This window comes from Salminus brasiliensis, chromosome 21 (assembly GCF_030463535.1).
Source record: "Salminus brasiliensis chromosome 21, fSalBra1.hap2, whole genome shotgun sequence".
NCBI classification, from domain to species: domain Eukaryota; kingdom Metazoa; phylum Chordata; class Actinopteri; order Characiformes; family Bryconidae; genus Salminus; species Salminus brasiliensis.
Genome location: NC_132898.1, coordinates 9,298,506 through 9,313,948, shown reverse-complemented (window position 1 = coordinate 9,313,948; position 15,443 = coordinate 9,298,506). Strand labels below are relative to the sequence as shown.

The window sequence follows — 15,443 nt, the reverse complement described above, 5'->3', positions numbered from 1 at the left end:
ATCTAAGATTTGAAACATTAGATGATTCCGATCACATGCCATCACAGCTTTTGTGAACCCATAGTTTTACTCACTTTTTATTTGAGGAAGACCTACATACATAAAGTTTAGGTGTCCCACAGCAGGCCAGCTCACCCTAGTGTAAAGGTTATGGATTATTGCCAGAACCTTTACTTTATATGGAGGTTATTTTTAAGCTTTACGTAATAGATGTAATAGATGGCCTCCACCAAAAACGTATTAAAAAATGTTGTGGCTATTGTTTCTCTGACCACAAAAAGGTTGATTGACCATGACTGCTTTTGTGCCCAAGATTAACACAGATTTCCATGCTGAGTTTGCTCGCTGCCTGGAGCCACTGCTGCTGCTTGGTCAGCGTAGACCTTGCCCAGTCTCTGGAGGAGTCGCTGTCTGCAGTCTGTGAGTTACTTCTCAAATATATCATTTACATCGCTGAAGAAGTAGAGGGGTATATGTACACATATAAATTATCTCTGCTCTAAATGGCTGCCCTGTACTTCCCTGTACTCATAGTAAGTCATACTATATTATGATTTTTATGATTAGTATATTATGATATTAAGATTATGTTGCATACCTGAGCACACTAGAGCATATAATGTGTATATATCTGACCAGAGATGGATATGTCTCCTATGTGCATCTTGGTTCCTCCCAAGGTTTCTTCCTCCAGCTCTGAGGGAGTTTTTCCTTGCCACTGTCGCCTTTGGCTTGCTCACTTAGGTTCTTTATGTCTTTTTATGTTATTGTCTAGTTCTTGTCGGTTTACAGATTACTGATTTTGTAAAGCTGCTTTGTGAAAACATCCAGTTAAAAAAGAAATTGTATCTGAAGCTTTCTGAATCTGTATTTGAATCGTATGCTTTAATGCATTGTTTAAGAAGGGACACTGAACTCACAGCTCTTTCAAAACGTTCACTATATGTCCAAATGTTTGTGTACACCCCTTCTAATGAAAGCATTCAGCTACTTTAAGTTGCACCCATTGCAAATGCACATCGCTAGCCTAGTCTCTGTAGGCTAACTATAGGACACTGTGAATCAGATAAACTTGAACCTGCATGCACCATGCCTAATGCCAGGTGTGGGCTAGAAGGGTGTAAATCCCCCCAGAACTTAGCTTAGGAGCAGTGGAACTGTTCCCTAAGATAATGGTGCTCCATCCAATACTTTTGGTATGAGTTGGGGTTCAGATGGGATGGTGATCATGCAACATCCATATTAACTCAATAATGCTCTCGTTGCTCAGTGATCAGTTTCACAGTTGCACCAATGTTATTGAATTAAGGGGATCTTTCATCTGTGTAAACTTGAAGCTTCCACAGCAGAAGGGTTCAGTAAGAAAGTACCCCTGTTTCGGTAGTGATTTGTCAAACTGTGTTCTTACATAAAACAATTTTTGCTTTACATTGTTCTTGAGGGTGAAAAAATATGATCTTTGTACTTCAGTTGAATCTGATGACCTCTAAAGGGGGCTAAATACTTTACATTTGCTAGACAATGTATATTAATGGACAAATAATCCAGATGTGTATTTATTTTCAGTAATTTATGCACATACACATTATTTCCATGAACCTGAACAGGAAAATATGATTTCCATAAAGTAGGCATATCATCCTCATATTTCTGCAAAAACTAAAATCTTTTGGTTTTTCATTTGACATCATGTAAATCTATCAATTGTTCTTTATATTGTATCCAAATGTATAGATGATTGAACCAATAGAACAATTCCTTCTCCTGTAAAGTCATCATTTTGGACATGCAGATTTTGAGACCTCTTGCTGCTTTCTCCAACCAATGACTGAATATATCGTATTTAGCTCCTCTTTGATTGTAGCTCCTACGTGATTTTTGTACATAAAGTTTTTGTTCTCATTACACTGGAGGCTCTTCTGCAGTGCTGTAGCTCCAGTTTTGCTGTTGCTTTTGTTTGCTGCTGACAGCACTGTCCGACGAAGTCTAATGGACATCATTGTTTTTACTCCTCTGTAGATGCCATAAGGCTCCGAAGGTCTTATCTCTTAACTTTGTTGGACTTCGGCAAGCGATAGCTGAAATGTGACATGCCCTAAGCAATCACCGAGCAAGTGCTGACAACAGACAAGGGGAAGGGGTATGGCAATGTCCCAGAAGTCATTTGGTCAGTCATTAAGCTGTGTCTGACTTTTATGCAACTCCTGTTTGTAATGTACCAGGTGTTAGCTATGTCTGAGGGGTGCCAGAATGTAGGGTGATAACACTGGGTCCAGAGTGAGTGGAGCCACAGCTTCCCGGAAAGCTCTGATCCTGGGAGTGTTACAGCTCTGCCTGGATCAGTTTGGAAGGCATTCCAAAATGAGAATTCCAGGATTAGCTTTGCTTTCTGTGCCCAAAAGCAGCATATAGACATGGAATCTGATCCGAGATCAGTATTTGCACACTGAGGCCGTTTGTGGAATGTCCAGATCTCCCTCGTGAGAATAAAGCTAAGAGTGACTAAATGCTTTGTACTGCTGGAGTTCCACACACTGATTAAGCATTCTGCCCTATAGTTTTTATAACCATTTTCTGGGAAACTCAAAGACAAAACTGGGCTTAATATGGCATACAGGAATTCTGAGGGCTGGCCATGTGGGCTAATTGTATGTTCCTATGTCTAATCAGTGCTTGGCTTGCACATGCACTCATAAATGTTAGCTTAAAAAAAAAAAACCCGGTGCTGGGTCACATTTTAATAATAATAAATTAAACTGACCCTACCCTACACTACATCATAGGGTCATATGAGTGACTAAAATATGTGGTTAGTTTGACCCAGTGTTTTGAGATTTTGCTGGATTTGCTTTGTTAACATTACACTTACACTTACATTTTCCTTTTGTTAATAAAATTACTTAACACCGGTACTGCTGAATTATTTTGTGTCTTTATGACAATACTTAGCCATAAATAAAGTGTATGCCAAACTTTATTTATAGCTGCCATTTGGGTAACATCCTGTAAAAAAAATTAACAAAATATTACTGATAGAATAGAGATATAAAGGTCATGTAAGTAACATAGTTGGTAGGCTTAGATTAGCAAACTTCAACAAAAGTATTACTCAGTGTGTGGGTATAAATTTACAAATACCATAAAATGGACTACAAATATTAGTGGACTTTCAGTAGAAATAAAAATTATTTCTTTAAACCTTATTTTTACCCAACCCCCTGTAAGGTAAGCTGTTTAACCAACTCTGTTCAGCTGTTAACACTATTAAACACTGTTATTCAAGATTTTGAAATATGTACCTATCAGCTAGGTTGTTGCGGTGAACTTTTTTGATCTGATTTGAGTACTCTAATGCTGACTGTTGGCCAATACAGATCTGTTCTTTATGTTTCTATAAATAATACAGCCCCACAGCTTAGGTAAGATGTGCTGTTAACACCAGTAAAATCACAAATGTTTAGGGAGGTTTCTATAATCAGGCATTCTAAACTCATGTATTTAGTTATAGCAACTTATATATGTTATACTTATTATATATATATATAAAATACATAACACGTCACACATTTGCAACTGCACAAAACTTTATTTAAACTGATAAGTTCAACAAGGCTTCCAATTTCTAACTCTCCGTTCCACCTTAAATAGTGCCACAGTTACATTCTGTACATTTCAACAGCAGAACGTAACTGCTGCATCATTTAAGGTAGAATGGAAAGTTTGAGTTTTGTTTGCTGTAATAAGGTCACAAATGGACAATGTTTGGGTTAGTTTCTGACAGCAGCTCAGAATCTGGTCTGTTAATGGCACCTAGAGGATGCCAGAGGGCGCTCTGCAACAAGGAACCTAAGGATCAGGAGTGGATCAGGATTTAAAAGCCAATACCTGATCCATTAAAAAAATGCCTGGATCTGCCCTAATCCTGAGTCACTGGATCGGATCGGGACAGGCTCAGTCCAGCTTGTTGTTAGGAAAAAAAGATCAGACTCCCAGTCACGTATGACTGCATGGATAAACTGTGTTTTATAATCTACTAAATTTAACAGCTTTTCACTTTATTTGGAGAGTCTAAGTTCAGATCTGTAGATGTTCACCTGAATAATCACTGATCATCTAACTGGTCTAATACATCCTCAACAAGCTGTTACAGACCTGCTGCTGAGGTTAATGTTAGGTTTTGGATTGAGGTTAGGTTAGGTTTGGGACCAGGATAAGGGATTAGGATTAGGTTTTGGGTAGAGTTTAAGGTTACGATTAGGGCCAGTGTTAGGATTAGGTTTTGGGTAAGGCTGGGTTAGGTTTCTTAATGAATGTCACATATTAAGTCTATTTGTAACAGATCAACAGTAAATTACTTAATTTCAGTAATGCAGCAACAGATAATCTTCAAGATATTAACCTCATTGTATTCAGGTGCTTCACTTCTGCTACTGATAACATGAAGCACACAGCATGGTTCTATGACTTTGAGATCTCTCAATGATGAAAATGGTTATTTTTCAGGGAACCAGAATGACTCCAAAAACACTTCTGTTTTTAATGATGTGTGTTATGCAATGCAGTTGTGTGCAGTACAATCCTTTTTGTAAAACATCACCCTCTCTTGCTCATTGAGCTGGTTGTTGAGGTCAGCATATGTATATTTGTATCATAAGGTATAATTTCCAGTAGCAAACAAAGCCTAGTATTGACCTAGGTAGCATACCAGTAGTCTAGTATTCACTAGCTACAGCTTGGCTCTATTCTGGTAGGTGCCACAACAGAGTCTGTCTGTCCTTTCAGAGCAATATCAGTGCCCTGGTGCTTTCTCCTGCTCATTCCTGGAACCCTACACTGTTGCTGTAGTGCCTACTGGCATGTGCAGCGTCCAGTGATGGAGGGTGGGAGACCACAAAGATCACATATACTTTTAAATGCATATGAATAAATGCACCCGTACCTCTAAATGTACTAACAGGACTTACTGGAACAATTAGACATAAAAACGTCTAGTGTATTTAGAGGCAAGGTCTATGTCCACTTTATATTGTTGTGAGTGCATCTTCTTACTTGTTGTGATGTTTGTATTCTGAACATTATTGACCTTCTTAAGCAGTTCTAAAGTTAGTTAGGAACTAGCTAGTTAATTAGGTTTGATGCCTTTTAAATTCTTCATGATATCAGAAATAATGTTCCTTGATTACATATTTTCAATTAAAAAAGGATAAACACATCATGTGGCCAAGGGTGACTATGAATGTAGTACCAACTGGTGAAGGAATAGGTCAACATTAATTCTTCAGTCCAAGGGCCCCTTATCCCACCTTTAACCCCTTTTCTCTGTGACGTCTAAATGACGTCAGTCCCCTCGGCAACTTTCCACATCAATCACCCCTGCTATTCTCAGGTATTTCCAACCCCTCCACTTCTCCCAAACTACCATACACCCACCCACCTACCCTCCCCCCCAACTCTGACAATGTGCTGCCAACAGCAGGCTGCTCTCAGGCAGGCCTGGCCTTCTATCACTATTTTTATCAGAATTACACAGAACTCTTCCGGATTCGGCTCAGAGCACAGACCGCACACAAACTTAGAGGGCGGGACGTGAGACCACTTTGTTCCCCGCCACCTCAGTCCTTGCCAGTGCCCATAACATAAATTGGAATAGGTCAGGCGAGCAGATGAAGCTTACTAATGACCTGCAACAGTGACAGACTCACAAGGAACTCTGCTACAGCGTACCTGCGTTTAGCCACCAGGAAAGAGAGATTAAAAGACCCTCGTCATTTTGGCAATCTGTCTGTTTTCAGCTCTTAACAGTTTTGCAGGTATGTGGTTTCAGTTGGACGTAATGATGTATTAATGTGTCAGATTAGTTTCAAATGGTGAAGCGAGATTTTTAATGATTTATGATATTAAGCATCTTTATTTTATATGCAATCATCTGCTTATACAATCTGGTAATATGCTGTAGTATTTCCAAGGATTTCAAGTATTTTGCAAATGACATTAAATAGTAAATAATATGTAATGAATCATGTTTTCTAACTTGCATGCTGTAAGTCATTACTTAATTAAAAAGTAAGTAAGTAAACTGATTTCTAAATGTTCTGTAGCAGAAACCTAAGGACACTTTTAATTTATCAAAAAATATATATAACATACTGTATGTATTTTGTTAAATATGTGTATTTTATCTTCAGTATACAGACAGACTGTACAAAGTTCAATACAAAGAAAATATTTACACACCTTCAGATCTTGCTCCAGGGTGATGAAAATGTATTCAGTTGGAAGTTGGAAATTCTTACACAGAATCAATTCGCAATGTTTTACATAGTTTAAAAAACTGCTGTGGTCAATAAATTGCGGATACATCAAATATGATACAAAATAAGTTTTATATTTATTTTTTTATGATTGGTCATAAAGTCAAATAAACACTCCAGATTTAAGGATTAGAATGGCTGTGATGGTTCAGGCTTTAAAGGGTTATATTAGCCAATAACCATTATTGCACATATACAAATAAAAGCATTACGTCTTATTTATTTTCGTTTTTTCAGGTTGGGGTGTTTTTTGAGAATTATCCATTTTGTTCATGAGATGGCACTACCTTATGTGACTTTTATTATATTTATACATACTTTATACCTTGCTGTTTTGTATTTTGTATATACTCACAGTATGAACCATGGCTTTTTGAAAGGCATGTAATGTTTATTCATATAATGCTTCAGAACATTTTCAGAACAGTGCTGTGAAACTGAGATGTACACAGGAGATTTTCTGTGCGGCTGTTTGGCATTTCTCATTGTAAACAGCGTCGTCACAATGTCTCTTCTCAGAATACTTAGCCCTGATTTATGGACTGATGCTCCATTCACTGCATGTGAATCGGCAAGCATGAAATAAGCAGAGGGAGGGAGAGGTGGTCTGCTCAAATAGCTGTCATGCAAAGAGAATCCCATCGTGAGAACATACCCTGATCAGCCATAACATTAAAACCAGTGAAATTAAGTGAATAACACTGATTATCGTGTTACAATGGGAGGCATAATATCTACATATTAGGCAAAAAGTGAACAGTCAGTTCTGGAAGTTGATGTGTTGGAAGCTGGAAAAATCAGCAAGTGTAAGAATCTAACTGGAGACCTAGAATACTGGGTCAGAAGAGCTCCAAAACATCAGCAAGGTCTTGTGGGGTGTTATTGGTATGTTGTGGTTAGTATCTACTACCGGACAACCAGTGAACTGGAGACAAAGTTAATGTTAAAAAGTTGAATGCTAGCTATGTCTTGTGGAGTCCATGCCTTAACAAGTCGGAGATGTTTTGGCAGCACAAGGGTAATCTACACAATACTGAGTTTTTAATGTTTTGGCTGATTAGTGTATTTATTTTTTTATTGAATGTTATTTTGTTATTTTGGAGAATTTCTATTTGCCCATTTATCATGACATGTTGGCAATATAAAGAACAACTGACAGATTTCAACTATGTCAAAAAACAAGATTTTGAATATTTAAATTATGTAATTTTCAGCTCTTAGATCTACTTTCCTGCAGACTTCAGCTCAAATGCAATCCTGGAAGGTAGATTTCCAGGAGGGGAACCCTGTGCTAGCACATTGCATTCTGATTTGGAATAGATGGTAAATAATGAACAGGTTTAGGCACCTGTAGCCACTGCTAAATTATGTATGTGTATCGGAGCTAGAGTCCATGTCTTTGGTCATGTCCCCTCTTCAGGGTGCCGTCTGCGTGGTCTATGTCGTGCCGTTCCCCTTCTCTCAGTGACATGCCTCAAGTTCCCTCTTTAGGACGCAGACCCACTTCTCACCGCTACATCTGCACCAAGGTCCTGCTGGCTGAGGGAGGAGAGACACCCTTCACTGAGCACTGTCGCAACTATGAGAACTGCTATCAGGTGAGACTTATTTTACTTTTTAAAATAAGTTTTAGTTTTTTCACTTTCAAAATTTAAGGTACTTAAATACTTTTAAACTAGAAAATTGTTCCAAAAATGATGCAACCTATCTGAAATCAATAACATCCCTTTCTATACTATTTTTACTTTTTGCTCAGTGTCGTGGTGCCCAGCTTTTTACAAATCTTTAGCTTTTTTCAAATCCACACATATCTGGATGTGTAAAAATATGTCTAATGATTTCACTCTCAATTTGTACAAATATTTTAATACACACAGAGACAGAAATGCTTGCATGGGCATGCTAGCCCTTATGACAGTACCTTATAAAGAGAGATATCAAAACACTATAAAGAAGGAGGAAAACATGGTGGTTTACTCCCAAATTACACACTACTCTATGTATGTAGTGTACAATGCAAGTCACAAAATGACAGATTTAAACAGAGCATTTTAGATGTGTAATAGAACTGCATTTACATTTATTCATATGTGGAAATCTGAAAGCTGATTTATGCGTGTAGACGCTATAGTTTTATGACTTATGTCATATAAGGAGATATTCGAGGTGCAGCCTGACACATGCATGCATTGTCACGTCATTGTTTTTGTGATGCTCGGTTTTTGCTGTCCACACATCAACACTGAAAACAGAGTTCTCCAAAGATCTCCAGTTTGGAGAGTTTTCGATAAGCTCTGTTTTCAGTCACCAAAAATAATGGGGTTGCAAAGATGCAAAAATTCAAACTTGCTATCAATAATGCGCTTGATTAAGTGCCTGATTAAAAAGGTCCTAGGGAAATTGCTCTGAACTGGTACTAAGTTATGGTTGCTAGCTAGTACTACTAGCTAGTATCTAGATTGTATACTGCTAAGATTTTAGCCACATATATTTACAGTGGGTAGTTAAATGCATCTCCAGTTAGTAAGAAATCAGATTGTCGTGTGGGACGCAGTATGCAAACTGGTTACTTGTCAACCATTTGTTTATCCATTCAGCCTCTTCCTGATTACCTTCTTAACAGAGAAAAAATCACATGCCCAGTAAAGTGCTAAATGGGCGGTTTTTGATTGTATTAGGAGGAGTTTTGGGTGTTGAATATGTCTCGGAGAGCTGTATGCCTCTACACTGCTTTAATGTGGCTCAACCGCGTCTCTGACCACCTCCTGAAGTGCTTTGAATGAACATTTTTTTTAATACACTTACGTTTTTATGTAGCTTGGCCTTATCCAGATATAATTTTGATACTGTAGTGATCAGGTGTAGTTGGGGTCTAAAGGTAGTACTTCGGTCAAAAAGATTATAACTGTTTGATAAGACAACCAATATACCCTTAATGTAGCTGATCCACCATAATGTCTGTTCTACCACAGCATCTTGCAGGTTTGGGCTTTGTTTAGCACTGTGCTTTACTCCATCTCAGAGACTCTGCTTTATTGCCATGGCAGCCATTCCTGATGTAACAAATTATCTAATTGCACACTTACTGAATTGTTTATGGGTTATGCTTCTGACGCAGACTCTCCAGACTGAGATCCAAAAGCTGAAGGATCAGGTGCAGGAGATGCACAGAGACCTCACCAAGCACCACTCGCTCATCAACACAGACACAATGGGCGAGATCCTGGAAAGATCTCTGCACATAGATCAGCAGATCACATCCCAGTACTCTTCCGTGCAGACCCTCAGGGCCATGTTTGAGGAGGTAAGGGTATAGATATAAATAGAAATTGTAACAGAGTAGTCCCTGTGCTGTATTAATGTGTCGTTTAATACACACACACTATATGTGTGTGTATATATATACACACTCACACACACATTTCTGTATGTATTAATGTGTAATTGAAATATTATCAGTAATCTATATCTAATATCTATTCAATCTATGTAAAGATATCTGTTTTTTTGTTTATATGCATAATATGTATTTTTTATAAATACATATTTATGTTAGTTAGCATTATGTGCATGAAATTTTATTAGGGATTAAAATAACCAATGCCATGCATGTATATTGCAGATTTGGGAGGAAACCTTTCAAAGAGTCACAAACGAGCAGGAGATCTACGAAGGTAGGAGGAATTATCATTTGCTGTTTGGTTCTTCAGTGGAACTGGTGTTGTGTAGAACCTTTTCTAAAAGGTTTTTCCTAACAAGTTACCCATTAAAGACCTGTTGATTGTAGTCACTGAATAATCTGTCCTAAAATCAAAATTTGAAGGTATGCATAGGGTTTTGTACAATTATTGGAGCTTTCATGGCTCTATATAAAACCAATGCCTTCACTAAAGAAAGCTTTTGTAAAGGATCTACTTTTGCAGGTGTGCATTTGCTAGTTTCTTCTAACTTTTGGGTTTATCTTCTCATCTCAGCACAGCTCCACGATCTTCTTCAGCTGAAGCAAGAAAACTCCTACTTGACGACTATTGCCCGGCAAATAGGACCATACATCTCATCCATAGCGAAAGTGAAGGAACGCCTTGAGCCCAGGTAGTTAAACACCAAAAACTCTAGATAATTCTGAAAAAATATTATTTGACTCATAAAAATAGTAGAACCCTTGACAAACCAGGCAAAGAACCATTTATACAATCATATGGGTTTTTTTTTTCGATTTGTCATGGTTCTTTAAAAAAAAACAAAAAAAACAATTATGGTTACCCCCTTTCTTCTGTTTTTTTTTTTTGTTTTGTCATTTTCTATACAGTTTAGGGTTTTCTAGATAAGGTTTAAACATAGTCCTGAATTACATTTTGCTTTTAAAGGAGAATCTCCATTCAGAGAATTGCCCTATTCGGATGGTATTTGTTTTACATGGTGAGGTGGAGTAATTAAATTTTACTGCAGGACAAGGTATCTGTGCCACGCACAACAAATCTCAGTGCCTCCTCGATCAAAAAAAAACCCTAATTTTCCAGAGGATGATGGAAGATTTACCCACATGCAGATTCGCACAAAATATATTAATATAACCAGATTATTTTTTGGCTCGTTCTACAAATTGTGAAAGGTGCCACAGGAACACGGAGTTCGTAAAAATGACTGATGTGGTGCATTTTGGACTAAAATCACTGAGAAACTCTGGTAATAATGATTCAATTCCTCACCTCCTCATTTAAAACCTTTCCCACCCGAACAGGGTTTAGGATTATTTTTAATACCTGACCCAGTTTAAGATTGCGTCTGGACTAAATCAGTTTTTAAAGGTGGCACACTTGTTACAGTACTGATACTGTACTTCTGATACTGTCTGAGAGTGAAGACCTTCATCCTAGTGGGCATAGCTTTGTATATTAAGAAACTTATATTAGAAAACTTTTTTTAGGTTCCAGGAACCGAAAGAACTTGAGGATGATCGTACAGAGACAATGCTGAAGATCTATGAGGACAGTACAATGACGAGTGATTCACAGCACAGGTAATTTCTTGTGCTTTTTAAAACGTGTTTTAAAAAATGCTGTTTAACCCCTTAACTACCATTACATTTAAAAAGTAAACTCTTTAATTTCTTATTTTCAAATTAAGTTAATAATAGGTAAACAAATATGTGTTGTACTTCCTGAATAGGTTATTAGATTAAAAACTAAACAACACATTTAAAAGGGTATCATTCAGAAGCTTCATAAGAAAGGAAATCTTATGATTAATTAAAGCAACGAGAACCAGACAGCACACACCAGTAAACAAACCAAAAGTGTAAACTTTAGGACATGCAGTTGTGACATGAATAAATAGAATCTAATGGTAACTGCTTCCTCTCCTGCATTTCCTTTCCTTTCCAGCAACAGTGAGAGCATCTACAGCTGGGATTCAAACACAAACAAGAGTGCTCTAATGTTACAGCCAGATGAGGTCCCACCAAAGAACACAGACTACCACTTTCAAAACCAGCAGAGAAGCATTACTATAACTTCATCATAACTGTAATATAGGCACATGGACAGCCACGATATTAAGTATGGCCGCAGGGATCATGACTCCTACGGTACTGAACTTTAAGAGCATAAATATGGCATGGTTATGGTTATACTACATTTATGAACTGCTGTGTAGAGGTTATGATGGACAACCTAAATGTCAAACTGAGTGAAAACATGATCATATGTGGTACAAAAAAAAGTACATTGTCTAAAGTATATTGCTAAGTTGTCATAATATCCAATGCCTTGTGGCCTTAACACCTCTCCTCCAACATGCAAACCTACACATTTGAACGTGTAGATGGAATAAAATAAAAATCTATTATTTTTAACCAATTTTTTTACCCAGATGTTTAAACCTTGGCAGCACAGACAAATGGAAAGACGTTAAGTTATTTGTTGCCAAAATGTTGTACAGGTGTGCAGTGGCAAATAGCTTAAAGGTGGTCCTTGGTTGTGTTTAAAGAGCACTAAGAGCAAGCATCAGAGTCAGCAAACCCCATTTGATGCATTTTTGATGTTTCAGACTGGTGTTGGATTACTGAAGGTAATAGTATTGTTTGTCTTGTTGAATGTGTTTGTGCAGATTTTACTCCAGAAACTAAGGCTGGAGGTAAGGCTCAGGTGTTTCTCTCATATTGTAGTTGAAATATGTATTGTTAAATCAGTGTCATTAAGTAGTTTATAAAATTGAGGGATGTTTGACTGGTATTTGTAAAAATGTCTTCTGCTATGTAAATTGTATTGTCTATATAGTGTCTTTTATGTTTTTTGGGAGATTAAAGTTGTACATACTGAATAAACATTTCCCTACCAGAACCATATTTCTAGACCAATTTTGAGTTAGTGATTTTTAGGACTTTTAACAAGTTTAAGAAGAAAAAGAAGAAAAAAGCTATATTAAAAAGGGGGAGGGGGCATCAATGTGTGTTATGTTGAATGTATAAAAGAGCTTTCTGCTCTTTTACATAAAAAAACACCATTCATGACTTTAAAGCTAATAGGTTTGGTGGTCCCTCGATGCAAATAAGCAGAAAAGGCAAGGGTTCTTGTGATTTTGTTTTAGTTTCACTTTCACTTTTACGAGTTCAAGTTCCATGTTTGTAGATCGGTTTTGCACTGCAGCACTATTATATGCTTAGTGCTAAGTGGGTCTAAGTTACTGTGCTGTGTGAGATCCTTAGCGGGCATTTGGGAATATTTTGGTGTTTACTGTTGACTTTACAGCCACAGATTCTCTCACACCCACATATTGACTATTGCCTGTGCTACAGCCTTTGTGATTAGAAGTGCAGAACATTCAGTCCTCTCTATGCTTTGACCAGCAGCAGGTAAAACTGTCCTAGCTGTCCTAGCCCACGAGCAGGCCGCAAGATGTGTCAAGAAGTATCCAGTATATTAGATTTTTCATGGGAGACCTTTAATGTCAAAAAAAAACATTAGGACATTTCTAGGAATTGCCAGCACCAACCATGTGCACAAAATTCAACCAAAGGTGGAGTCAGTCCAAATGTTACAAATTACTCCTTAAGAGGGATTTATTGTAACACAAAGGGTTAACTGTAGCGGTCGCTAAAACATCTTATAACTGACGTAAATATATCAGCACTGTTTTATGTGTTTGAGCCTAATTACCTTTTCACCTTAAATACATCACATGATCTGCATCAAAATAAATATGATTTGGGAAAAGAGGCTGTGGAATTTACAAACATGTAAAATCATATTCTCAACCAAGACTGCATTAATAAGGCATAAAGAGACCCTGAGGTAACAAAAAACAATAATAAGATATTTTTAAGATATTTGTATTTGTGTTTATTAAGAATAGATATTCAACATCCAATTCCCCTGTGTAGAAAACCTGATTGCCCCTTTCCTGGCGTGATTGCCCCATTTCAACCTGAGTTAAAGTGCAGCTGGGTCATGCAACAAGACCATGATCCACAGCAAGTCAAACCCTTAACCTAGAATCTATTGAAATGTTGTGACAGTGTCGTGAAAATGTTGGGAACCTGAAACACTCATGCTTGAAGGCCTGCAAATTATGTGACTGAGCTAAAGCAGTTCTGCAGGAGGGAGTGGGCAACAATTGCTCAATGGTGCTAAGATACTAAGTAACAACTATAGAAAGCGCTTGTTTTTACTCATTACTTGCTACTCAATGAATACTACTCTACTCACTTTTTCACATGGGGGGGTTAAATATATTTTCTTAATAAATACATACAATGTCATTCAGTGTAGGAATCCATGAATTTAATGGGGGGTAAACATATTTTTACATCATTGTTTATATTCAGCAAGAAATAATTTCAGTGGAATGTTAAAAACGAGTGAGTCAGCCTTGGCTACACCGGATACTTTTCCAGTGAGTTATATTCGAACAGAACTAGCATATGAATCATTCAAATAACAAACAGCTTTCTCGCTTTGGCCACTATGCTGGTAACCTCAGGGTAACACAGGAAACAAATGAGCTGCCAATTTGCAGGGAGCACATTAGAGCTTGGTCAATAACTGATCAGGTCATTAATCATCCACAACTACAAACATGACACGCAGCAAAGCCTTGTAAACTCCCCCCACCTTTAGTGGGCAGCAGTGTATTCCTCTTTGTCTCGTAAGCAGCTCCTGCACATTAGTTTGTGTCAGACAAGTGTGCCGTGGGGGTAAGAATGAGGGCAGAGCACTTCTCTCCCTTAATCTTTTTCTCCTTGTCCCTCCTCATATCTCATTATTTCCACTGTATACACTATCCAAAAGTGTCCAGACACCCCTACTAATTACTGTAATTCAGCTACTTTAAAGACGCACTCATCGCTGGTGCGGGTGCACCAATGTTCAACAGAATTTCCTCTGGAAATGCCCTAAAACAGCTAGACATGAGCTAGAAAAATCCAGTCGTCAGCTGGAGGGGCATAAAGCTCCCAGCATTGGGCTGTGAAGCAGTGGAACCATGTGTCTCTGTAATGATGGAGCTCCATCAGCCTTCTTAAGTTTAGTTCTAGAGCTACAAAGCTGATATTGCTAGCAAACACTACAAGTCAACAGTTACCCTAACATTTTCTAATGTGATGAACATGGTAATTCCTCTCGCCAAGCTGGTTTACCCTCACAACATACACTACTGCAATGGGAGCTTCTGGGTCTGACAACAGCTCATTTAACTTTCATTCATTTTTCCACATAATAAAGGAGAACTGACACAAAGTTCTATAGCTATCTTAATGTGTAGCAAATATTTCCCTACATAAGCTTCTCCTTCTATTGCTGGGTAGGCTAAATTTAATGATAAGGACAAAATGACAGAGGTTTTATAAGCCTGTATAAATAATTAGCTAACTGTATGTTATTTTGCCAAATATTCATTACATAGAAGATCCTCTCCTTAAAATAATTAGTCATGGGGCCGTCAGAATAAGTGGAAACTTAAAGAAGCAAAATGTAGACACTAAACATGTCTTGGCTGATCGACTACGTGTGAAGCAAGTGGGATATTTGTCTAAATCATTTTTTTGGCATATCATCCCTTTAGGTGCTGCATAAGTTCCTTTTTTGGTTATGTTTTTGCTATCTTTTGCTGCCTTTACTTATAAACATTTCCTTT

At 37.6% G+C, this 15,443-nt stretch overlaps 1 protein-coding gene across 1 annotated transcript in view; it reads left to right on the top strand.

Annotated features, from left to right (window-relative positions):
* rnf207a (ring finger protein 207a) overlaps positions 1-12,657 on the top strand; it is a 43,998-nt gene extending 31,341 nt beyond the window's left edge. The window contains exons 12-18 of the mRNA XM_072665498.1: positions 314-420; positions 7,732-7,909; positions 9,430-9,615; positions 9,934-9,985; positions 10,286-10,403; positions 11,239-11,331; positions 11,696-12,657. Coding sequence (XP_072521599.1) covers positions 314-420; positions 7,732-7,909; positions 9,430-9,615; positions 9,934-9,985; positions 10,286-10,403; positions 11,239-11,331; positions 11,696-11,834 — 873 coding nt within the window. The 3' untranslated portion in view covers positions 11,835-12,657. The remainder of the gene's footprint in view (positions 1-313; positions 421-7,731; positions 7,910-9,429; positions 9,616-9,933; positions 9,986-10,285; positions 10,404-11,238; positions 11,332-11,695) is intronic.
* The last annotated feature ends 2,786 nt before the right edge of the window (positions 12,658-15,443 follow it).